At 46.8% G+C, this 25,385-nt stretch overlaps 1 protein-coding gene and 1 pseudogene across 2 annotated transcripts in view; one reads left to right on the top strand and one right to left on the bottom strand.

The window, feature by feature from the left end:
• LOC100277650 (uncharacterized) overlaps positions 1 to 25,385 on the bottom strand; it is a 29,303-nt gene that overhangs the window by 2,123 nt on the left and 1,795 nt on the right. For both annotated transcript variants that reach the window (XM_008669484.3, NM_001151159.1), the window contains 8 exon segments: positions 24,510 to 24,614; positions 21,263 to 21,346; positions 20,387 to 20,440; positions 20,121 to 20,266; positions 19,885 to 20,011; positions 19,617 to 19,754; positions 251 to 322; positions 107 to 180 (listed from right to left, as the gene is read on the bottom strand). In XM_008669484.3, the coding sequence (XP_008667706.1) occupies positions 107 to 180; positions 251 to 322; positions 19,617 to 19,754; positions 19,885 to 20,011; positions 20,121 to 20,266; positions 20,387 to 20,440; positions 21,263 to 21,346; positions 24,510 to 24,614 (800 nt within the window).
• LOC111590955 (uncharacterized) lies at positions 24,158 to 24,302 on the top strand (annotated as a pseudogene).

The raw sequence follows: 25,385 nt of genomic DNA, 5'->3' as shown, positions 1-25,385 counted from the left end.
TTAAAATAGTCGGAATTGAAAGCTCCCGACCTTTGTCTCAAAGAGAAAAAAGCACAATAATTACAAGGATAAAGATAAAACAAATGAAAAGGCTAAGTATGCATACGCATCCATGTCCGGAGAGTTGATTAGCTTTGAAAGAACTTCAACAGCTATATGTGGATTATGTTCAACAAGATCCTGAAAACAGAAAGTGGTCACTGTCAGATCAATAGTAAAGCATGCAAAGTATTCGGCATTTTGCACATACAGGGAGCTTCTGTGGTGTCATTCCACAATGATAAACTAGCTTCCAGTCCTTCCGCAGATATTTGGTAATTTCCTGCAAGAAGTAATAAATTCATTAGACATTTAAAATGATCAAAATTTCAAAATTAGATTGGAATTTTTTTGTGTCTTCATCCATCCAGACTTCAATGGGCATATATGTGGAGTTGCGGCTTGAATTGATTTTCTTATCTTGTGCATTTGGTTGAGGTCCACGCATGGAGATTTGCCTTTTTGTTGGTAAGTAACAAAAAGTTACTATTTTGTTTACACTCGGGTAGTAGGATTGCATAAGTCATTGGTTGATGTAGCATCTACTCTACTTGATTCTATGCAACCGATCATTTCCAAATTCATTGAGTTATTCCAAGAATGGTTTGGCATCACTAAACAGTAATAACCCATCCATATGTTGGGTTGTTACTTGTTAGAGTGCTGGCCTATCCAGCCACCAACAGGCCTAGATGTGACATACCCTAACCTGTATTGCTCACAACTCATATTTGCAAGTAGCTTCACTACTGATTGCCCGTCATTGTAGCTGGTTGCCTGTCATTGGCCACAGCCTCAAACCAATGCCGAGAAAAATTGGCAGTCAATGCCACTTCATCCATCTTATATTTTCTTAAATACATGGTAACTCTCCACATTGTTTTCCTCCATCTCCCTTGTTTGGTGAAGTCAATCACTAATGTATTTGAGAAGAGTTTGGTGAAGGCTTGTACCAATCCCAGGAATACTATGATTGAATTGAAGCAAATATGCATGGCCATTCCCGACGAAGAGGCTAGCTGCAGAAGGATCTGTATTGCTAGAGCTAGGGGTGCACCCAGCTTTGTCTCAGGTTTTCTCAGGAATACCCAACATTTTTGTCACTAGAGTAGATAACTAGATATATAGCATTTATGATACATATGTACACCTTGAGTCATGTAAAAATTAATTTTCTTACTTCATCTAGCAAATTCGTGAGCTATATAAATGAGTTCATTAGAACTAGTAGAGCCAGCTTGGTGGCTCATTTAAAAAATGCTATGATTTTTCAGGGGTGCACCCAGCTTTGTCTCAGGTTTTCTCAGGAATATCCAACATTTTTCTCACTAGAGTAGATATATACTTATATAGCATTTATGATACACATGTATACCTTAAGTCATGTAAAAATTAAATTTCTTACTTCATCTAGCAAATTAATGAGCTATATAAATGAGTTCATTAGAACTAGTAGGGGCAGTTTTGTGTATTTTTGTTTTTGGCCACCGTAAGGTGATTTTTCTTTTACTTTTTGCACTGTACTCTGGTCTTCTTTAGACCATTGTTGTTCCTTCTATCTTCTTAATATATTTAATGTGTAGTTCTCCTGAGCGTTCTAGAAAAATAATGTTGTGATTGAACTCCTTTTTCTTCAAAATCAAAATCAGGTGATTTTGAATTATTTTCAACTTTTGGCTTGGCTCGGTAAGCTCGCTTTGAAGTTGGGTATCAAACGACACAAGAGACAATAATAAATAATAATATACGAGTTTCTAATAAAGCTAAAAAAAATAGTTGGCTAGTTAGCCAACCCTAAATTTAGAAGTAAAGGCCTAGAACACAATGTCTACCTGTGCTAGCTCTCTACTACAGCCAGCTCGGTAGTTACATGTGAATAATAAAAGCTTCTATGGGGAATACCCAACTACAAAATCCTAGGTCCACTACTAGCCGGAGCGTCAAGTATAGCATCCACATGTAGTATAAGAAATTTGGTATGCTTTATTAGATCTTTCTTTGGAGACATGCTGGTAAAATATGAATACTTGTTCGAGAACAAGGCAAGGATCTGGGTTGTCATGGTAGGTAAGATTAGTTTCCATATATATGTCTAGGATACCTTAATATCGAAGCCACCATGTACTATACAAACAGCACACAAAGCACAATAAAAAACATCCAATATCCATAGTATTCATATTATCACATGATACCAAAGCAGGTCCCCACTGCTCCTAAGCTATCGCCTCCACACTTCAGCATTGCACCACCAGCCCAGAGATGATCTACACAGGGCTTGCACACTATTGGTGTGTTGCCAACAGTGTGATGAATGGTGATAACATCTAGAGATGTTTTCCAAACACTTTAGATCAGGTTTTCGCTGTTTCCCCTGATCAAAGACCGGTATGCGTCCCTTGCGCCAAGCGCTGGCTCTATAGTTTCGGGGGCCCTAGCGTGAACGGGGGCACTATGGTCCTTTAGGATAAACATTCGTTACATTTGTAACATAATAAAGCAGATAATAATACTAGTAACATATGCATAATTCTTGAAAACAATGTTCATGTGCTTTTGGCCGCCGTAATGGGGGCTCTTTCCCCCTCCCTGTATTGGTCCTTATGGACCTTTTTTCAGCTCTTCTTAATATAATGATGTGCATGCCTCTTGCGCGTTCGAGAAAAAAAATATGCATAATTCTTGAAAACAATGTGTATACCTAAAATTAAAATAGTAACAAACGGACCTGTATTCCCAATTCTAGAGACTAGAGATGCAAAAGTACCCAAAATGGGACTTCTTAGAATTCAAACACGTAGACAAACAGCAAAAAAACGCAGATCAAATAACGCAAGGGTGCAACTGAAATCAAATCAAGCAATGGCGCAGAGGAAAAAACTGGTGACAATCTAAACAATCCATACCAACCTTGGAAAACTAGCTTAATGCTGGCGTTGGTGTCAATTTTATTCTCCATGGTGATGAGCAAACGAACTAGGACCGAGGGCATGCTAAGGCCGACATGCGGCATTTTCTTTTTTTTTTCTACTGTGCTTGGGCAACTGCAGATGTGGCATCTGCTATTCTGCATAGTGCACATATAGGCTGATGGGCCCCTCTCATGCCTAGGCCGTAGGCGGCTGTCCCTCCCACCTAAGCCCAGACATGTTTGCACCAATCCAAGTGCCTATCTGCCCGGTTGTCATCCAACACTAGATCATTGCTAGCTTACCGTCCACAACCATGAGGTGTCGCACTTCCGAGAACCAACATTTGAGTTAACACCATCATTGTTGAGATTGAAGGAGAGATTGTGTATAGTGTGTAGAATGTATTGCATTGAGCGTCTGGGGTGAATATATAGGAATACATGGCTTGGAGATAAGGAAGGTTATCCCTGGATTTTAATCAATCCTAAACAAACCATATCAGGAGTTGCCTAATATACTCTAACAATAAGGAAGGTTACCCCGGGATTACAATCAATTCAATCAATCCTAAACCAACCATATCAGGAATTACCTAATATACTCTAACAGAGAACACTGCCTAGCCAAGCAAAGGGTCTGCCTCATGTTACTCATTCTTTCATTGTGTGGGCTATCTTGTAAGAGTATATCTGTTAGTTTAGATATCGTGTATCGTAGACTGCCATATATATTTGTGGGTTGCCTAGCCTCTCAAGTCTTGTACTCTGTAAACTGCCCAAAGGCTCAATGCAATACATCCATCCAATTACACCACCTTTGGATTCGAAGCATCCACTCCCAAACTGCTTCATCCAGCACAACCACTCCTAGTTGGGGCCCTCTCCCTTGTACATCCGGTGTTAGTGACACTGGCGCATTATTCTTACATCCCCAACGTGTTGCTGGCTTTGGCACCGAGCATATGTCTTGATTCAGGCAGCTTGACTTCAACTTCGTGACCCTTCTATTCCCACCATGTCTGCCTCAGTTGCAGTGTTGCCTTTCTTCTATGTCCTGAAGGCCTTGACTGCATTGATCTCGGGTCTCGGCATTGCCCCCTTCCACAATGACTGCCCCAACGTATCTTTGTCATCATCACGACAGCTCTTGTGCGCATGCGGCTTCATATGGGCCACCATCTTGATATCAGCAACCTAAACCACAACTACATCGACCTCGGCTTCGCCATCACGGCTTCTTCGACCAAACGTGTGCCCTCATACTCCGCTATCTCAACATTGGCACAAAGGGCTATCATTCACATGAGCTCCTTGTTGGTTTCTACTCTGCGGGGTGATGATAGCATTTGGCTTCTCTTCTCCAGTCTAACTAATTGTGATGCTCCTGCTATGATTGTGGGGAGACATTAGAGTATATTTGGTAGTTTAGATATTGTGTATTGTAGATTGCCATATGTCTTTATGGGTTGCCTTGCCTCCCAAGTCTTGTACTCTATATAAACTTTCCAAGGGCTCAATGCAATACATCCATCCAATTACATCATTTCTATTCTCATTTATACCTATCCAAACAAACACCATCTACCGCCCTCAAAGCTACTAGTGGGGCATCCAGGGAAGATCAAGCTGATTATGTGCACGCATGTACTCAGTTGGTGCCTTAGGTCTGCAACAACACACCGCTCTCGGCAACATTGGCACATATACTTGAACAACACTAACTCGAGTCTAAGCATTCACATTGGTCATGCTATGATTGCGAGATATATGGCAAGGATCCATAGGAATCCAAGTTGTTATGGTAGGATAGGATTAGATCCCATTTCTATCTCTAGGATTGTTTAAATAACTCACGGGGTTCAATACAAATATCCAATATTCACATTCTCACAATACTATATATAATATGCTCTCTCTTATGTGGACCAATCCCACATTGTCCTATCTACAAGTACTCAACAATAATGCTAATGAAATCAAATAGTATATTAAATCTTGGAACATAGTAACGATTCAACGATGCCTATGATATTTATATTTCCAATTTTAATGCTGTTTGAAATCTTGGGTTGGCCCGCTACCATGTTTCCGGTTGCGCCTGCTGTAGACCTTGCCGAGGAATGCATCCTTAGGAGGCATAACTATGCATTTCTGTTATGGCATACAAATATTAGCATTAAAAACATGAACACCCTTTATTTCTAATAAGGACTACGTAAGATGAGCATTAGAACAATACATAGTACCAACTAAAACTGTGAATCGAGCATTTGCAACGCAACAAACTTCTAAAAGCTAAGTAGGATAAAGTGCAACAAGCACAAACACATTATGGAGTTGTTGATTTTGAATATTGTGATTAAGTTTTTAGCATAGCAGAGCATTTTTGCACCCAAATGGCACGCCTATCACTACCTGCTATCACAAAACTTTATTACCACGTTTGCTCACCAGCCTATCACTATATGTTATCACAAAACTTTATTATCACATTTGCCGATCAGCTAGTCAAAAAAACTATGTATGTAATGTACATGTAGTATTTCACTGCAAAACAATGCATCATTGTATTGTATAATATTGAATGAGAAAAAAAACAAGGTGTTCTACTCTTTATAGTCCATACATCAAGGAAAAAGAAAAAACTATTGTTTAGCCTGTTTTCCTAGAAGACCATCCTTTTGAGGGTCCATCAAGCTCCCTTCAAGTTGCTTTGTGTGAGTCCTTTTTTTATATATCTCTACTAGACCCCTTATTTCAAAATGAACTATACATCATGGTTATCACGGGGCCCCGGTGAGACAAGTCGCCTCTGGGGTGCCTAGACACCTAGGCGCCTAGGCGATAGTTAGGCGACCAAGATATATATGTATATCTTGTCATGTACGACTATCACAGTAGTCACTACTCAATACTCAACTTTAACAACAAAGGCACACGTCAGATCAGGCTACCTAGGCATGGGCGCATGGCGAGCAGCTGAGCTACCTAGGCATGGCGTGCAGCAGGCTACCTAACCGTAGCGCGTGGTGGCACCGCGAGCAGCATCGTGGCGGCGTGGCACACAGTAGCGCGCGGCGGCGTGGCCCACAGAGGCACGTGTGAAGCAGAGGCGATGCCACGGCACACAGCACGGTGGCGCGGCACACGGAGCACAGCCATGTAGGCGAAATGCAAAGGTGTGTGGAACTGCAGAGCGGACAGGGAAAGATTGGGAGCGGCGGATGTTTCTTTGTGCCTTAAATACTACCACAACTTTTACCCCCCCCCCCCCAAACCGTAGGCGCCCAACATGGTGACCCTAGACGACGCCTAGGCATCCACGCACGACGCCTGGCACTCCAGGCGCCCGCCTAGCCGGCTTTAGGCGAGGCGCTGCCCCACGGCAAATCTTGTCGGGCGCCTAGGCGACACCATGATAACAATGCTATAGATACTCAGTTTTAAGACTAATTTCAAAAGAACGGAGTTTCCTGAACTATTATTTAGTTAATTAGAATATAAAGAAGGTATAGTAAAAATAAATACATAACCCATATAAACTAAATGGTACATAATCTAATAAACAAAGCAATAGTAAACAGGATCAATCCAACAAATTAAAATTTCCATAAACCAGCCAATTTGATTCAGTTGGAATTGACAATCCCTACACCATCTTCTCTAGTCTTATAGAGAAAAGTAAGTTATTAATCCTACAGCTCTACCCTCTTGCATGGAATGATAAATTGACATTTCCGACTTAACTGCCATGGACTTCTCCTGTTGCCCCTCATCATCACAAGTCACCTCAAATTAAGACTAATCGCATTGGCCAGCCCTTTGTTGTATTAAGTGTTGGGGACCCAAGTTGCATAGCTGACACTATGCCTTGCACACCATCACATGCCATCACACACTAACATATTCCAGAATGTACTCCCTTGGACCATCCACAATCACAACTAACACTCAGTAACACATCAATACTCGATGCTTTCACTGCTTGTAGCCACCAATTACACAATCAACACTGAGTAACACCTTAATATTCTACACTTATCACTGAGGAACTCAGGATTAGAAAGTGAAGCTAGCTTTAAAAAGAACCAAGGGAGGAAAGACGCTAGTAAAGTGCATGGCCAAGGCCAAGTGACAACAAGTCTGTTGTTTCTTAGGGAAGCCTGGTCCAGTCAAGCAACAGAGAAAAGAAAAGCAGTGAGGAAGAAAATAGGATATATGGTAGACTTATTGGCGTGTGATCCTATGCTGACTGTATCTTATCCTCAAACATGTCAAAGCATTCGGTACCTCATGAGACTTCAAAATAAGGGAATGTAGGCTGAGGAATAACAATTATTTTGCATTGACACGAGTTCAGGGCGGACCCATGCAAGGTTAGTTGAAGGGCATGTTAGACTCTTGTATGCGTGTGTTATGGATCTAGAGCCCAGCCCATTATGTTAGCAGCATGGGGAAGAAGCAAGGGCGAGTAGAGGATGCAGCACAGAATTGTTCTCAGGTTTCTAATTACAATTGTCTTTTTCCTCCCTTTTTCCCAGTAAGTCTCCCTTTCTATTTATACTAGCAGTCTCCTAAGCATTCGCATAACGCGGGTTGGGCTTCGTGGGCCGAGAGCTGCTTCAAGGAGCGAAGACTGTGTTCTCTTCTTTGGTTGATGCCGTTGTCGGACTGGCCATAGTAGCAGAGCCGGTAACAATCCCTCCCCCTTTAGAACATGCTTGCCCCCAAGGATGTGCTTGAGGGAAGGCTTGGCGGACCTGATCAGCGTCTTCCCAGGTAGCGAGCTCCCGTGGCATGTATGACCATTGGACTAGGACCTGACGAGCTGAAGATCTATCACAGATGGAGAACCGTTCCTAGAGAATTTGTGACGACACCTGAAACTGAGACAATGGGTTAGGCAAAACCGGGCACACCTATGGAGGGCAGTGGTTGGTAGCCTTGGGCTACGACACATGGAACACTGAATGCATGGACAAAGACACCGTCAAGTGGAGTTTGTAAGGCACCAGACCAATCCGCTTGAGAACGATGAAGGGTCCGAAGAATTTGAATGACAGCTTTTGACAGGAGCAGTTGGAGAGGGACGATTGAATGTAGGGTTGGAGTTTGAGGTAGACTACTAGACCATATCCCCCACGGCGAACTGGCGATTCGAACGAGACTTGTCGACTTGCTTCTTCATGCGTTGTTGGGCATGAAGCAAAGGTGACAAGTAATAGCTTGCATAAGAGAACGGTCTTGGAGTCAAGTACAAAGATTCGTCGAGGACTAAATGTCATCAGCAGATAAGCCGAAGTGATGAGGTGGGTGGCATACAAAACTTCGAAGGAAGAAGTGTCGAGAGCTGAGTGGCAACTTGTATTGTACCAAAATTCTGCCAGGGAAAGCCACTTGAGCCATTTGGATGGACAAGCGTGCACGAAACAGCGGAGATAGGTTTCCAAGCACGGGTTGACATGCTTCGTCTGACCGTCAGATTGAGGGTGATAGGTGGAGCTCATGTGAAGTTGGACGTCAGCGCGAGAAAAGAGCTCCTTCCACAGACGGCTGGTGAAAATGGGATCCCAATCCGAGACGATAACCAGTGGAAGACCATGGAGCTAGTAAATGTTATCGATGAACAGTTGGGCAATGAAAGATGCTTTGTATGGGTGGTGGATCGGCAAGAAGTGGTTGTACATAGTGAACTTATCAACGACCACTAGTATACCATCAGTTGTACCTGATTTTGGAAGACCCAAAATGAAGTCCATGGAAACTGTATGTCATGCAGTCGCAGGAACAGGCAAGGGCTGGAGGAGGCCAGAATATTTAGAACGGTCCGGCTTCGCCTAAAGATAAGTGGAGCATGAGTGAACAAAGGTTATCACTCACATGTTGAGATCAGGCCACCAGAAGAGCTGCTTAATATGATGCACCGGAATACCAAAGTGTCCACCGAGAGCACTGGTATGCATAGCAGAAATGATGGACTGTTGGGTAGGAATATGTGATGCAGACGACATTCCTTGGCCGGTGATCTGTGCACAGACAGCAAAACAGAGGGACGAGGACAAGAGTGCAGCGAGTATTGGTGGGACGAGCGAGAGAGAGGACCAGCGGCGCGACGTGAACTGGGTCGCCCGGCCAACGTGTCCCCCAATAAACGTCTGGGAACTCCAGATGTATTTCTTTTTTTATAACCTACTACAAACTACTGCTGGCCTCTTACATATTGAGTCCAGGTGTAAACCAAACTCAATAGTGTAACCAACTACCTACGTAAAAGGATGCAGGATCCCCTCAACTACCTTGTCTATTATTGCAGATCAATTGTAGATACCAAAAAGAAACTGACTGACTATATAAAAAGATTCTCATGTAACTACCTTATCTAAACTTACGCATTAGACATTTGGGTTCTGCCTTGGCCGCTTCTGATATACTCGACCTACAAATGCATCCCTATCAATTCCCCACTCCCCCAAAAACAGGTCGTCCTCGACCTGTATATCAGAGAAACGATGCTTGAAATCCTTTAGTTGAACTCATGTTGCATCATCAGCAGACTGCCCCAAACATTGGACCAACAGCTCCCAAACGCCCCTGTTTTTCCTAGCTTTAGTAATCTTGTCGGGCTGAGGTAGAACCCTGCCATTAATGATTGGAGGTAACGGCACTACGGTTGTTGGTGGTTCCCCTTCATACTGCTTCAGTACAAAAATATGGAATACGTCATGTCATGGATACGAGCTTTTGCTGGTAAGGCAAGCTTGTAAGAGACCTGCCAATCACGTCCTGGCCTGATATGGCCCAAAAATCGAGGATCCAGTTTAGAATGAGATGACGGTGTAATCCCCAAAGTTGTACGCTGTTGTAGTCTAACCCATACCCAATCACCCACCTTAAACTGAACCTCCCTACGGGACCTATCTTGATAGTGTTTCATTGTACGTTGGGCTTGAACTAAGTGTTCTTCGATTTCTGCCAAAGGTGTATGCTGCTCCAGATCGATGATGGACGACTCGATGTGGGGTCATTGTGGGAAACTCTAACTCAGGGTTCGGAGTTGTATTAATAGACTCAGGTTGTTGGGTTTGGCCCATTACACAGGGGTATAACTGTAATTACAAGGGGCTAACCCTAAACGGGTACTCTAACCACCCCCCCCCCCCCCGGCAGTCTCAACTCTATCCTGTAAAGATGTTGAGACTAGATCGAAAATCGGTGAATACACTCGACGGTAATCCCTTGGTAAAGATGTCAATGAACTGCAGCGTGGTGGGGACGCTGAGAACTCGAACGTCATCGGCAGCGACACGCTCGCGGACGAAGTGCGGGTCGATCTCCACGTGCTTCGTGTGCTGATGCTACACGGGATTGGTGGAGAGGTAGACCGCGCTGACGTTGTCGCAATAGACGAGGGTGGCACGCTGAAGGGAGTTGTGGAGCTCCTAGAGAAGCTGGCGCAGCCAGGAGGCCTCTGTCATGCCGTTGGCCACAAGTCCACAACGTGGTACTCGGCCTTTGTGCTGAAGCGGGAGACGACGGCCTACTACTTGGCAGCCCAGGAGACGAGGTTGGCACCCAAGAACACGGCATAACCGAAAGTGGACCGACGTGTGTCGAGACAGCCAACCCAGTCAGCGTCGGTGTAGACCACGAGCTCCGATGTCAGGGAGGGTCAGAGTAGACCGTAGTCGAGGGAGCCACGGAGGTAGCGCAGGATCCGCTTGAGAGCGGTGAGATAGGGCACCCGCGGGGTGTGCATGTGCAGGCACACATGCTGGATGGCGTAGGTGATGTTGGGTCTGGACAAGGTCAGGTACTGAAGGGCGCTGGTCAGGGCTCAGGTAGGACGTCACGTCAACGACTCGGCGACCAGGGGCCCATCGTCCTCAGAGAGCTTCGCCTGAGTGTCGACAGGCATGGAGCAGGGCTTGCAGTCGAACGTGCTAGCCCGCTCCAAGATGTCGATTGCGTACTAGCGCTGGTGGAGGAAGAGACCCTGAGGCCGGCGCTCAGCAGTGATGCCGAGGAAGTGGTGAAGAGGCCCCAGGTCCTTCATCGCGAACTTCCGCTTAAGGGTGACGATCGTGTGCTGTAGAAGGTCAACGGTGGATTTCATGAGCACAATGTCGTCGACATAGAGCAGGAGGTAGACGGTGTTGTCGCGCGGGTAGATGAACAGAACGTGTCCGACTTGGCCTCGACGAAGCCGTTGGAGGCCAAGTAGGAGGCCAAGCGACTGTACCACGCCCGCGGCACCTGCTTGAGGTCGTACAGGGAGTGGTTCAGCCGGCATACCAGATCCAGGCGAGCGGCGTCGACGAAGCCGGTGGGCTGGCTGCAGTAGACATTATCCATCGGAGTGTCGTGGAGGAAGGCATTCTTGACATCGAGTTGATGGATCGTCCAGTCCCGGGAGAGGGTGAGGGAGAGAACGGCTCGAACGGTGGCAAACTTGACGACGGGGCTGAAGATCTCATCGTAGTCCACTCTGGGCATTGGGTGAAGCCCCAAAGGACCCAACGGGCCTTGTAGCGGTCGAGGGAGCCGTCCGAGGTCAGCTTGTGGCGAAAAATCCACTTGTCGGTTACCACGTTGGTGCCTGATGGACACGGCACCAGGTCCTAGGTGTGGTTGGCAAGCAAGGCCGCGTACTCCAAAGCGCGACGCCAGTGTGGGTCGACGAGGGCGGCACGAACGGAGGAGGGGACCAAAGAGGCATTTGGAGGAGCATCAGTCGTGTCAAGCGTTAGGATTGGCCAGTCGACGGGCGGAGAATGCCGGCTGCATGGCAAGTAACCATCGAGTGGACATGCCCGGGTCACGGTGGATGGCGACCGGGTGGTACACGGGAGACTCAGTGCGGGTCGACGGGGCGTCGAGAGCCGAGGGAGTGGCCCGCTCGCGGCGGTAGACTAGGGCAGGGTCGACGAAGCAAGCCTCGCTCGTCGACAAGGCCGAGTCAGCGGGAGCCGAGGGAGTGGCCCGCCTAGGGCGGTGGTAGACGAGGGCAGGGTCGGCGAAGCGGGCCGCGCTCGTCGACGGGGCCGTGCATGGCGCAGGAGGGGTCGAGGGGGCCGCGCGTGGCGTGGGTAGAGGCGTGAGCGGAGGCGTCGAGACCGCGCGTGGCACGGGTAGAGGCGCGAGCGGAGGTGTCGGAGCCGCGCGTGGCACGGGCAACGATGCAAGGTGGGGCGTCAGGGATGGAGGGGGAACCGGATCGGACTCAAGGAGAGTCGATATCGGTGGGTGGGGAGGAGCCAGCAAGGGGAAACACATCTTCGTCGAAAATAACATGACGAGAGATGAGTATGAGGTGGGAGACGAGGTCAAGACAGTGGTACTCCTTGTGGTCAGGGGAGTAACCGAGAAAGAGACAGCGAGTGGAGCGAGGATATAGCTTATGGGGAGCAGTGGCGGAAGTGTTGGGATAGTAGACACGGTCGAACACACGAAGGTGGTAGTAAGCGGGGGTTGTGTCGTACAGGGCGAAGTGGGGAGTGGGTGGCTCACCGCTTTCGAGGGGAGGCGGTTCAGGAGATGTGTGGAGGTGTGCAGGGGCCCTGCCCAGTAACTGGCAGGGAGAGACGCCTAGAAGAGAAGGCAAGTGGGTTGTGCAGTGAGGGCAGCGGGGAGAACACCGAGGGACTCAAGGCCGGCAATGAAGGGGCCCCCGTCCCTGGCGAGTTCGCGGGTGTGGGAGAGGAAGAGCTCACTGCCCGCGCCCAGCGGGGACAGCAGTCCAGTGCCCAAGGGGGCCAACAAGCCGAGGAAGGAGAGGAGGCTCGCTGCCACGACGACGCGCGCAGCGACGTCAGCACCCGCGGTGGCTACACAAGCAGCAGAGTCAGCGCTCGAGGAAGGTGGGTCGATGGGTTCCATGGTGGCGTATGCACAGGGAGAAGCGGCGGTCGGTGTCGGGGCGGGCCTAGGACGGTGGTGGCACGATGTCGAGCAGGGCGCGGGGGCGGGCCCTCGATAGCGGTGGCCCGAGCAGTAGTCCTAGGACGGTGGCGGCGCGAAACCAAGCAGGAGCGGGGGCGGGCCCTGGAGGACGACGCGAGTAGCAGTCGATCCAGCGGCGATAGAGAATAGGCGTCGGCGGCTAGGAGATGGCCGGCGGGAGAGGCTGGCTATCGGGGGAGAAGACGTGCTGGAGGCGGCTGTAGAAAAAGTCGGTGGCTGGGGAGGTGGGATAGGAGAGGGAAAAAAACTGGAATTGAAACCTAGCTCTATACTATGTGGGAAAACCTAACCCTAACTTAGGGTTGGGAATTGTATTTGTTAGGCCTGGCCCATTACACATGGCTGTAATTACAAGGGGATAACCCCAAAACCCTAAACAGGTACTCTAACAATCACCATCCGTCAAATGCATGGACGGTGGAGTGGTGGACACGAGGCCACTGAGGCGAGTAGCGAGTGCCCCTTCGACATGATCGATGTGTTTGTAGATAACTTCGATCAGTTGATGGAAGAGTACGTCGCGAATTCCGATTTGGCGAGCTGGTTGGTGAAATCGCCGAAGACTTGTTCGACGAATGCAGAGAAGCCAGCGTTGCAACCTGTGATTGTCTTCTCCAGAGCCCCGAAACGATGTTCCCACTTCTTGTCCAAGGCGAAGATCCGCTTGTCGAATTCGGCGGCGATTGCGGCAACAAGGTTGGGATCGACAAAAGACGTGAAAACTAGAGAGGAGGAAGCCATCGAAGATAGGATCAAGGAGTCTCTAATACCAGATGTTAGCAGCGTGAGGAAGAAGCAAGAGCGAGTGGCTGACGTAGAATAGAATTGTTCTCAGGTTTCTAATTACAATTGTTTTTTTCCTCCTTTTGTCGAGTATGTCTCCCTTTCTATTTGTAATAGGAGCCTCCTAAGCATTCGCATAACGCGGGTTGGGCTTCGTGGGCCGAGAGCTGCGTTCTCTTCTTCGTTTGATGTCGTTGTCGAACTGGCCACAGTAGTAGAGGCGGTAACACATTAGGGGTACCATATAGGTAATACTAATATTGTATCCCATGAATTGTTGGTATCAAGCCAAAGGTCTTCCCCTCTCCTCCCCTAGATGTCGCCACCCTCAGCCCAGCCCCCATGGCCGACACTCCTTCTGGCTCCCCTCCTCCCTGTTCTCTCACTCGTCGCGAGGCTTCCGTGGTCGCTGCCCTTCTATTCCCCACCGTCGGACCCAACTCCACCACGGTGCCACCGCTATCAGGCCCTAGGAAGCCATCACCGTCGTCTACCTCTCCACCTCCAGTCCTCGAGTCGCCAGCCCTTGCCCCTATGCACCGACGGCGGCCTCGGTGTCATCGATCTGGGCACGAGTGGCCTAGATGCTGCTGGTAGCCTAGGTGGGCAGCTTGGATCGCCTGGACGCAGCTCCCACCATCCCAGGCACCTCGTCCTGGCCCTCTGCGTCTTTCGCGCCTCTGTCGACCGCTCCTCCCCACTGTTATGTCGCGGCTGCCCACTCCACCCTGGACGCAGCCCTCACGACTACTAAGGTCGTTGTGGCTGCCGCACAGGAGCAGGAACAGGTCACAACCCTCACCTAGGAGCACGAACTCCTCATGGCGGATGCTCTTGCCCAACAGCTTGTTGAGGCTAAGCGCCATCTCATTGGCTCTCCCCGTCTCGAACCCCCCCCCCCCTATCGCCACCGCCGGAGTAACCGGTGGTCAACCCCCCCCCTTCGTCATACGAGGATGTCATCATCACCAACCCCCATGCTAGACGACGGGTGTTCAGAACATTCGCTTCGTGATCCCCGTCGAACTCGGCCTGGCTTCCTCCACCTACGCCTGTTGGTGCGACCTCATCACCTCACACTACATCCCTACACCCTTGACAACCACTCCTCAACGACATGGCGTCTCTCACTATTCCTTCCTAGCAAAGGATGGATAGTGTGGTCGTCTCCTGGATCCTCGGGACAATCATTATTGAGCTACAAGACATTGTTTGCGACTGTGGTGGCCCTGCTCGCCAGTCTTGTGTTGCCATCAAGAAGCAGTTCCTCGGCAACTGCTAGGCTCATACTCTCCACCTCGATGCTGCCTTCAAGACATTCATCTATAGGGGCCACTCCACCGAGTACTACCGCTAGATGAAGAGCATGGTGGCCTCCTTTATGACCTTGAGGAGCCCGTCTCCGACTGCAAGCTCGTCCTCAACCTTCTCCACGCCCTCAACGAGCGCTACGATCACCTTCGGACTTGCCCGGTCCCATTCTCTTCATTCCACAAGGTCAGCAATGGCCCCATCCTCAAGAAGCTCACCAAGGGGGTGCCTCCTCGCTCTGACACCGCCACCGCACTCTACAACTTCAAGGGCCAGGCCTCACGCGCGATTCCTCCACTCGTACTTTTGGGGGCTCATCAACGCACCCGAATATCACTCCGGTGTCCAACTCCCCACGCCCTCCTTCCTCGTCTAGCCTACGAGTGCGGAGTCTGGTAGTGGTGGCCATCGTCGGCGAAGGAGTGGCCGTGGGAGTCGAGATGGTCGGGGGGACGCTCCCTAGTCCTCTTTCTACAACTTGTGAACCAACTACATCTCCATGTGGCACGACCAACCCTTAGGTGGACTTTCACCATGCCCGCCCCAAGGTATCCTCTTGACTCGCTGCCCTTTGCGCCACCGGCACCTCAACCACCACTCCTACCTCTGCCACCATACTTGGTTCCATCCTAAAAACTCGACCTGCGGGGGGTAAGACAGCCCCCGGGTATTGTATTAAGAAGAAGACCTTCTCACACAGGTCGAGAAAACCCCTGAACCCCTGCCCCACCCATACACAGCGACATCGAAGCCCATGTGAGAACGACCACGACCGGGGCTGAGCCTTAGACCTGTGCTTTGGCGTGGGACAGACGAGGGGATTTTTTTAACCACAGCCTGAAATTCGCTCCCACGGGGAGTCGAACCCAGGACCTGAGGAGTGCTACTCAGACCACCTAACCAACTCAGCTAGAGGCCCTTTCGCTACTTGGTTCCATCCTGGTACCCGTGATCTGGTGGGTGAGATCATTAGTCTCTTGCTAGCTCATTTAGCATAATGACTCTAACTCCTCATGTCGTTGCCAACTGGGTTGCTGACTCCGACGTCTCCTACCAAACCACACCTAATGTTGGTATACTCACTTCTTCACACCCACGTCTACCATCTCATCCTTATTCTACCATGGTGGGCGACGAAAACATTCTCCCAATCACCTATGTAGGTGATTCAATCCTTTCCGAGCCCTTTCATATCTGCAATGTTCTTGTCGCCCCCATATCATTCCTAATCTTTTATTCGTTCGTCAATTTACCACTGGTAACTCTTGCTCTATTAAGTTTGACACTTTAGAATTGTTCGTGAAGAATCTTGCTACCCGAAGTCGTCTCGTCCGATGTGATAGCTCTAGGCCCCTATACACCCTACAGATGCCTGCATCCACTCCACCTACTGATTTCGCTCCATCACCGACCTCGTCCTCTCCGCAACCGCACGCACTAAATACTACCACTACATCCAGCACTTGGCATCATCAACTCGGTCATCCTAGCTCTGACATGTCCAAGTTGTGTAGTAGTTTAGTCATCTCTTGTACTAGGGGCACTTCTAAGCATCTATGCCACGCCTATCAGCTAGGTCGTCATGTTCGACTTCCTTTCCCTAGATCCTCTCGGGTTGTGCACAATTTTGATCTCATACAGTATGATTTGTGGACCTCTCCTATTCTCAGTGTTTCAGGTTATAAGTATTACCTAGTACTTCTTGATGATTGCTCTCATTATTCGTGGACTTTTCCCTTGCATTTGAAGTTCGATACGTTTTCGACTCTCCTGAACTTCTTCGCTTGGGTTTCCACTCAGTTTGGTTGCAACATTAAGGCCATCCAGTGTGACAACGGTCAGTTCGACAACTCTCGGTCGCTCTTCTCCACCTATGGTGTAAAGCTCCAAATGTCTTGCCCATACACTTCTTCCCAGAATGGCAATGTTGAGCAGCTAATTCGCACAACTAACAACATCCGCTCCTTGCTCTTCTAGGACTCCATTCTTTCTCGCTACTAGCCTAAGAGCCTCCACGCCGCCACATACTTCATTAGTCGCCTTCCTACATCTTCGCGTCTTTGGGGGTGCGTGCTACCCTAACCTTTCTGCAACTGCTCCCCATAAGCTTTCCCCCCGCTCCTCATGTTGTGTCTTCCTTGGGTACTCCCTGAGCACAAGGGAAACCGATGCCTGACCTCGCCACTCATCACATCTTGATCTCCCATCATGTTTTCGTCGACACAGACTTCCCCTTCTCATCCCCCTACAGCACCACCACCAACTCCACCGCTGAGTTTGGCTTTCTTTGTAGCTCGACCTACATTGCTCCCGCATGCAACACCAATGCCCCTAGGGCCCCTATGCACCAAGACCCCCCTGTTGTCCTCCCGCCCTCGATCGACCGGTGTGCCTCCCCGACGGCCCAGCCCATGGCAGTCCTAGCGACCCCAACTTTGTTTGTGGCTTCCCTAATCCATCACTGTTTATCACCTCCCCAATGCCCTCACCGAGTCTAGCCCCTCCCCGCTATGCCAACCTTGTGCTTGTCTATCAGTGACATGCACGAGCGGGTACCTCACTTGCTCTCGGGCTAAGTCAGGTGATGTACCATCCTCTTCTTCTTCATCGAGACCCTCGCCACATCCATCCAACGGTGACTCGACAAGCTGCTAGGGTTCTTTGCCCTGTCAACCGTCTTTTCCTCTTCGTAAAAACCTCTCTGTCGGTCTCCATCATGCCATCTTCCGTTCATAGGCCCTTGTCGATTCTCACTAGCATCGCGCTATGGAGGAAGGGTGGCAGGCCCTCCTTGCCAACCACACCTGGGACTTGGTGTCCCGTTGCCCAGGCGACAATGTGATGACTAGCAAGTGAGTCTGAGCACATAATCCAAAGGCGAATGGTTCTTTGAACCGATACAAGTCTCACTGGGTTCTCCAGGGCTTCACTCAGCGCCCTAGAGTTGACTGATAAGACATTCAGTCCAATGGTGAAGCTTGCTACCGTTCGTGACATTCCCTCACTGGCCCTCTCTCGCTCTTGGACCGTTCATCAACTGGATGTCAAGAATGTGTTCCTCCATAGACTCTTACATAGACCATCTATTGCAGCCAGCCAATCGACTTTGATGACCCTGCACACCCTTCCCTGGTCTGCAAACTCAACAAGTCCCTCTATGGCCTGAAGCAAGTTTACCACTTATTTGCTCTCGCTAGGTTTTGCTGAAGCTAAGTCAAACACCTCTCTGTTCATCTACCGGCATGATAGTGACATCGTGTTCCTTCTCCTATATGTTGATGACATTGTGCTCATTGCTTCTTCTTCAGGCCTCCTACACCAGATCATTACAACCCTTCAGCATGAGTTCACAATGAAGGATTTGGATCCTCTTCACCACTTTCTAGGAATTGTTGTTGAACGTCGTCCGGATGGCCTATTTCTCCAGCAGCGTCCCTAGATATCCTGGAGCGCACTAGCATGCTAGACTGCAAGCTATATGCGACCCCGGTGGACACGTAGATAAAGCTCTCTGTTGATGGTGCCCATGTCACCAACCTCACTGCCTACCAGAGCCTTGTCGGCGCTTTTCAGTATCTCACCTTCACCAGGCCCGACATTGCAAATGTCGTCCAACATGTCTATCTCTACATGCACGATCACTGGGAGCCACACCTGAGCGTGGTCAAGTGGATCCTCCGGTACCTTCAAGGTATTTTCAATTATGGGCTTCTTCAGTGATCTTCCATACATGAGCTGGTTGTCTACACCGATGCAAACTGGGTCAGGTATCCAGACACCCACCGGTTTACCTCTAGCTATGCGGTGTTCTTTGGGGACAACCTCATCTCTTGGTCCTCCAAGCGTCAGGCGTCAGCTCGTGGTCTCCTGCTCCAGTGCTGAGGCTGAGTATAGGGGTTGTTGCTAATGGGGTGGCTAAAGCGAGCTAGCTATGCCAGCTCCTCCAGGAGCTCCATAATCTCCTCTACAGGAGTACGCTTGTCTACTGCGACAACGTCAACGCCATATGCCTCTCCGTCAACCACGTCCAGCACCATCGCACGAAGCATGTTGGGATCGAACTTCAGTTCGTCCGTGAGCGTGTGGCTGTCGAGGACATTCGTGTTCATCACGTTCCGACAAGCTCACAGTTTGGCAACATCTTTATTGGGGGTCTTCACGCTTCGTTGTTCTCAGACTTTCGGTCCAGTCTCAATATCTATCGTGGCTAGGGTTTCGACTGCGAAAGTGTTAGAATCTTGTATGTGTGTATTATGGACCTAGAGCCCAGCCCATTAGGAGTACCATATATGTAGTACTAAAACTGCAGTCCATGAATTATTAGGGTTTCATTCTTCCAACAGGGCACAAATAGGACCTTTCCCAAATTAACAAGGACTGACTAAATAAATAGCATGAAGGGCTTAGACAATTAATTCTATTATTTTATAGTAGAAAATATTTAAATAAATCATAGACGTAACAATGCAATGAGTAAAAACAAATGGACAAACATTCAAAGCGCTAACAAACCCGCGTTTCTTTAAATGACGCAAAATCCTACTGATCAGGTACTATTTTAGTAAACTAAATTATCAGCATATCCATTTGAGAACAAGGTTGCAGAAAAAACCTCATGCTGGGCCAATGCAAGTGGAGCTTTACAAGCTTGTTCGACCAGATCTCGAATCACAGCACCTCGGCTAGTGTCTGCACACATGGTACTGTCCCATAGTAGCTCATGGTTATTGTCTATGTTCAGCCACTGTAACTGTACATAAGTACATTCACAGATAAATACATATGTTCAGAAATAAAACTTGTGTATGAATAGACAATTCTTCTTAATACAATGATGCGCAGAACTCCCGTCGAGAAAAAAATCTTAAATTTGAACTTACTTCCCCTTCAAAAATTTCAAGTCTTGGTGGAGAGGGTCGTATCCATTGAGGAGGCAATCCTTTAAGTGATGTTTGTTGAAGTAAAGTAGCAACCATGTCATCTCTATTTGGTATTATTGAGGACAGCCTGTGAATAATGAAAGAACTTGGTTCATAATCAAACCAGTAGAAGTAAAATGAATTCCAAAGTATGGATGCCCAATCAGTCATTGCAAGCAGGTAGTAATTATACATACTCTGATGAACTACCAAAGCTTTGGAGAACATCTGGGTCAGGAATAGTACTTCTGACAGTGGCATCTCTGAAATTACTAGAGAAGGGCAGAGGTCGTGCAGCATCATAGGAACATTGTTTCTCAAGCTGTTCTCTTGGCAAAAAGACCTAAAAAATAGATGTCCATCTTAACAATTAATCTTGCATATACTGGACATAATTTGTCCTACCAAGTGTATCAACTAAGTTTCATAATTGTATGAAGGTACAATCATCACAATCATCTACCTGAGATGCATAATCAGATCCGTTCAAGTAAGCGACAGCAGACTGCTTTAGAACCTGAACAATGAAAAGCAAAGTTAGCATAAAACGCCAAGTATATCTTTTATGAAGATGTACAAACTGAGATCTACTACAGCCTTGTGAAGTATATCTTGAGAACTGCCTCAGCAGATCTACCATTTTCTGATGCATGTAAGGAAGGTGACAAGAAACTAATGGTGAACTTTAGTAACTTATGTCCAGTTACAATACCCTAAACATAGAAACCAAATATCTCACCCCCTAATCTTTCTCAAGCTAGAACACCTAAATTCCAAACATATATTTCAAGGTAGTCTTGCCACCTTGGACTGTGATGTTATCTGGTTTTTTTTTATACAGGTGATAAAATGTAGAGAATTAGAGGATAAGCTAGCAGAGTAGTAGAAAACAACATCTCCCAGTGCAGTAACCACTCACTAATTGCCAGCTGCAACTGCAAGTCATCCAATACAGAATGTTGGCATTGTCATCTAATGGCAAACAAACGCTTTTATTCCTTGCTATTTCCAGATCATCTACACCACTTCATCCAACATTATACGGTGTGTGTATTTTAATAATTAAACTTTGCAGGTTTCAACTAGATAAAAGTGGTATCACCGGAATTGTAAGGTCATAGTTTTAAATTGGTACCAACTTGTAGCAAGAATAAATGATCAAAGTTCACCTTAAAACATGCCTTATATTTTCAGATGTAATTCATCTTTATATTTTAGGGAAGGAAAGTATATAGCCATGTTTCATCACTATGTTGTGCAATATGTCAACACTCATGCAGCCTGAATTCATGTAATGTTTCCAAAATAATCATCATATGTAGTTGGACAACTACATAACCTCAATGTTGTCCCCATTAGTCGAACTTAACAGAAGTTGGAGAAATGCTTGTTCTGCTTCCTCAGAAGTTTCATCACATGCAGCCTGCAAGAAACAAACAAATCATGAAAGACTCCAAAGCCCAAACATTTACATGATTTGTTGTACTTCAAAAGGCACAACATCTTCAAAACATTGGATTATGCTATTGGTGTGGTACAGAAGAACAATAGCAACAATAACTTGTCTTCTTATGGGCAAAAAGCAACACAGTTAAGCACGATGATAAACAAAAGGATGATAGAGCCAATTTCTGAATTGGGGTAACATTTTATGCAGATTGGTAATAACATTACATCACACCTCTAAACTTAAGACACTTTGCAACAGGTTCCATTTGCAAGGTAACAAGTTTCATACATGGCTCTATAAGAAGGAAGCCACAATAAGTAAATCGCAGGACAATATTCATGTAGGGCTAACCATTTACTAGGTGTGTACACTTCAACCCTTTGAATAGTGATAACAATCAACAAAACATAGAAAAATGTACATATGAAGCAAAGTTTTTACGCATAACTTATTTTGCTAATGGCAGAACTGGATGGCATTCGCTTGCAGCCATGTCACTTTAGTATATAGGATAGTGAGACTACAGCTTAGACCTGGGGTTTGCTGAAGCTGCAGCTCAATTACCAACGGCAATTGGCAAAATCATAATTTACTTAAAAGAAAAATAACTGAATGTAGTTACTCTTTGGCAATTTTAATTGAAACGACAAAATGGACAGCTCAGCATGTCTCTACTCCTTTAAAGCACCAGTTTTGTGCGTCATGCGTCACATGTGAAGCGTGTAGGTCTGTTCCTCCAATTGTTTTCAGATCGTACGACTAATCGTGATTAGTCGGGCTGATCGGTACTCTTAGCTCGATCAAGGCGTTCGATTCGATCATATAAGTTGATCGTATGTATCGTCTGATTAGTCGACGATATGGAACGATTAATCAGCTGGTTAGCGATCAGTCGCGATACTCAGGGTAGTCCAACAGTCTGTTCTCCAAAGACGTGTTTGGCTAGCCCATAATTAATATAGCTAGCCGCCCCCCAAGATCCCACGTCTCTTCTTCCCTACAAACCTGTACCCCGGAGACCAGGACAGCTGTTCTTCTTCCAGGATTGGCAGCTCCCTTCTTCACCCTTCTCTCTCCCTTTGACACCCTTCTCTCTACACTGGCGGCTCGAACACACAGGGACTGGAGATGAGCACCTCGTCTGAAGGTATATGTCTCCCAATCTTTTCTCATTTTTTTGTTCAGTTCAGTCTACACTCCACATAACTCTTGTCTTCGGAGTTCAGACTTCAAAGCTCATGTCTTCACTTCAGAGCTCTTGTCTTGACACTCGTTTTGACATGTTGGCTTGTTGGTCATGGTCTAGTAAGTTGTAGACTTGCAGTTTCATATATAGATCTCGCCCGTGGGCCTCTCTTGCTATCCAGGTCCCTAAAAAGGTAAAAGATTTCTTCTCCATGGCTATGCAAACTGAGCTTGGTAATGGGGCTACAACCTTTTTCTGGACTGATAGGTGGTTATCGGGTCACAGAATTGCAGAGTTAGTCCCTCGATTATTTGGGATCATTCCTAAGAGACGGGTTAGCAAGAGAACAGTGGTGGATGCTATCTCTAATCAGAGCTGGATTTCTGACATTCAAGGAGCTCTTTCGGTTGGAATTATCAATGAATTTCTCATTTTGTGGGATTTAATTGACTCAATTGTTTTAAGACCTCAAGTTGAAGACAAACATTTCTTCCGTCTAGCTGCAAACGGAAAGTTCTCCTCAAAGGAAGCATATAGGGGTTTCTTTTTGGGATCTTCTGAGTTTGAGCCTTTTCATAGAATATGGAAAACTTGGGCTCCTCCAAAAACCAAGTTTTTTATGTGGTTGGTCGCACACAGGAAGGTTTGGACAGCAGACAGGCTGCAGAAAAGAGGTATGGACCATCCAGAGAGATGTCCACTATGTGACCAGGATCAAGAAACCTTGGACCATATGTTGATCGGATGTGTCTTTGCTCGAGAATTCTGGTTTAAATTGCTTCTTCAAGTGAACCTGCAGTTTCTTGCCCCCCAATCTGAGGATAGTGCTTTTCTTGAATGGTGGAGAACGTTATGTACCAAAGTCTCTGGAATTGCAAGGGACGGCCTCAATTCTCTAGTCATTCTGGGAGTTTGGACCTTATGGAAGCAACGCAATGGCTGTGTTTTTGACAATAAGAGCCCCAGTATTGCTGATGCTATTAGAAGAGTTGAGTTGGAGGTTCACCTATGGGAGATGGCTGGTGCAAAGAAGTTGTCTTTGCTCACCGCCCCCATTCCGGGCATCCCTGCTAGTTAGCTAGCATTGTGGTAATTTGTGTTAGTTTCTTCTTTAGACATGGATGGGTTTCTGTATGCCTGTTACTGGCCGCCATAGGCGCCTCAGTTGTTTTTTTCTGTAACTGTCCTTCTTCTTTAATATAATATCGCACAGTTCTCCTACGCTTTCGAGAAAAAAAATAAATATAGTGTTATATATGTGCGTGTGTGTATGTGTGTGTGTCCTGGAAATACACAGGACGACCAGGTGGACGATTAGGGGTGACTAATCGCCCTGATCGTCGCCTAATCGCGACTAATCGGCTGATCGCCCAGTAGCATCGATCAGACGACGATCTGAAAACAATGGTTCCTCCCTCCCGCTTCTCGCCTACCAATGAACCGTTACACCAAAAATGGGCCGTGAGAAACCACCCAAGCCAAACACGACAGGAAGTCACATGCAGCGCAGCACTCCTACATAGTACCATCTCGTTAGCTAAAGGAAGACGAACAACCGAGCAAGCGATAAAAAAAGGGGTCGGACTCCTTTTCAACTCATACCTTTCTCGACCATTTGGCTAAGATAAAGTGTAATATTTGTTCTTATTAGTTTAATATCCAATATATGGACCATATGTTCATTTTGATATTAAATTTATTTTTTATGTGTATCAAATATGGTTGTGTGCCGTCGGAACGCATGAGCATTGTACTAGTATTAAGTAATCCATCGGTTAAACCAGATATTAGGCCTCAGGTCAATATCATGGAAAAATAAAATGTGGATGACATGGTCACGGTCTACAGACCTTTGTTTCTCGTTCAGTTATTGCTTTAGTTAATGCATATGCCAACAGATTTACTACTTGTAACAGAATAACAAAGGAATAGAGAAGTTTTACAGCTTACATTTATTAAAAGAGGAAGAAATGGATTTGCCAACTGTGAGGAATAACCTTGATGTAGAATTGCAAATGCAACTAAACGCTCAGCAGGTTGAAGCATCATCTTGTCCTGATTAGAGAAAAAGTAACATAATTAATGTCTGGCTTTAATACTGCCATGCTAAGATAATAAATTCAAGGAAGAATAGAATGTCAATTGGACTGTGAACTTCTGGCCTGCAAGTTTTCTATTCATTTCAGTGATAGAAGAGCACAAAGGTCCTTCAGGGTTAAAACTTAAAAGGCCCAGAAAAGTGCTTGCCTAGAACAGCACTTCCTTTAGAATCCACACATTATGCAAACAAGCCTGGTTATCAGAGCTCAAATAGCGCTCTAGGTCCTGAGTTTGACTCCTTGTGGCTGCGAATTTCATGCTGGCCTGCTGGGTTAGAAAAAAATAAAAAGGAGGGCTTGTTGGCTCAAACTCTATATCCAATAAACCCGGTAAGCTACTGGCCCCAATGAGCGGTGCCGCCAAAGGGAGATAATTCTCGCGTGTGAAAAAAAAACAACCTTCCGGGCCTTTAATGGACCAGCAAGAGTCTAGGCTCTGTGTGAAAAAAAAAAATCTCCAGGAGGTTTGTCCCTCCCATCGGTCTAGTTTTTTTTTATCAACACACTAGTTAAGCCTGAACTGTGGACTATTATATATGATTCAAAGAAATTTATGATGCTAAGCTTTGGGAATGGTGATATAAAATATGTAATCGAGCCTATATGCTCTGGAAGGCACTTGTGTCCGTGTCTTCTTATTTTCAATTCTCTAAGACAGAAAAAAATAATAATTCAAATATGAAACAGATGAGATAAATATAACATTTGCCATGGAGAACTCATAAAA

This window comes from Zea mays, chromosome 2 (genome assembly GCF_902167145.1).
Source record: "Zea mays cultivar B73 chromosome 2, Zm-B73-REFERENCE-NAM-5.0, whole genome shotgun sequence".
NCBI lineage: Eukaryota > Viridiplantae > Streptophyta > Magnoliopsida > Poales > Poaceae > Zea > Zea mays.
The sequence above is the reverse complement of the archived record's forward strand: the minus strand, read 5'-3'. Positions and strand labels throughout refer to the sequence as shown.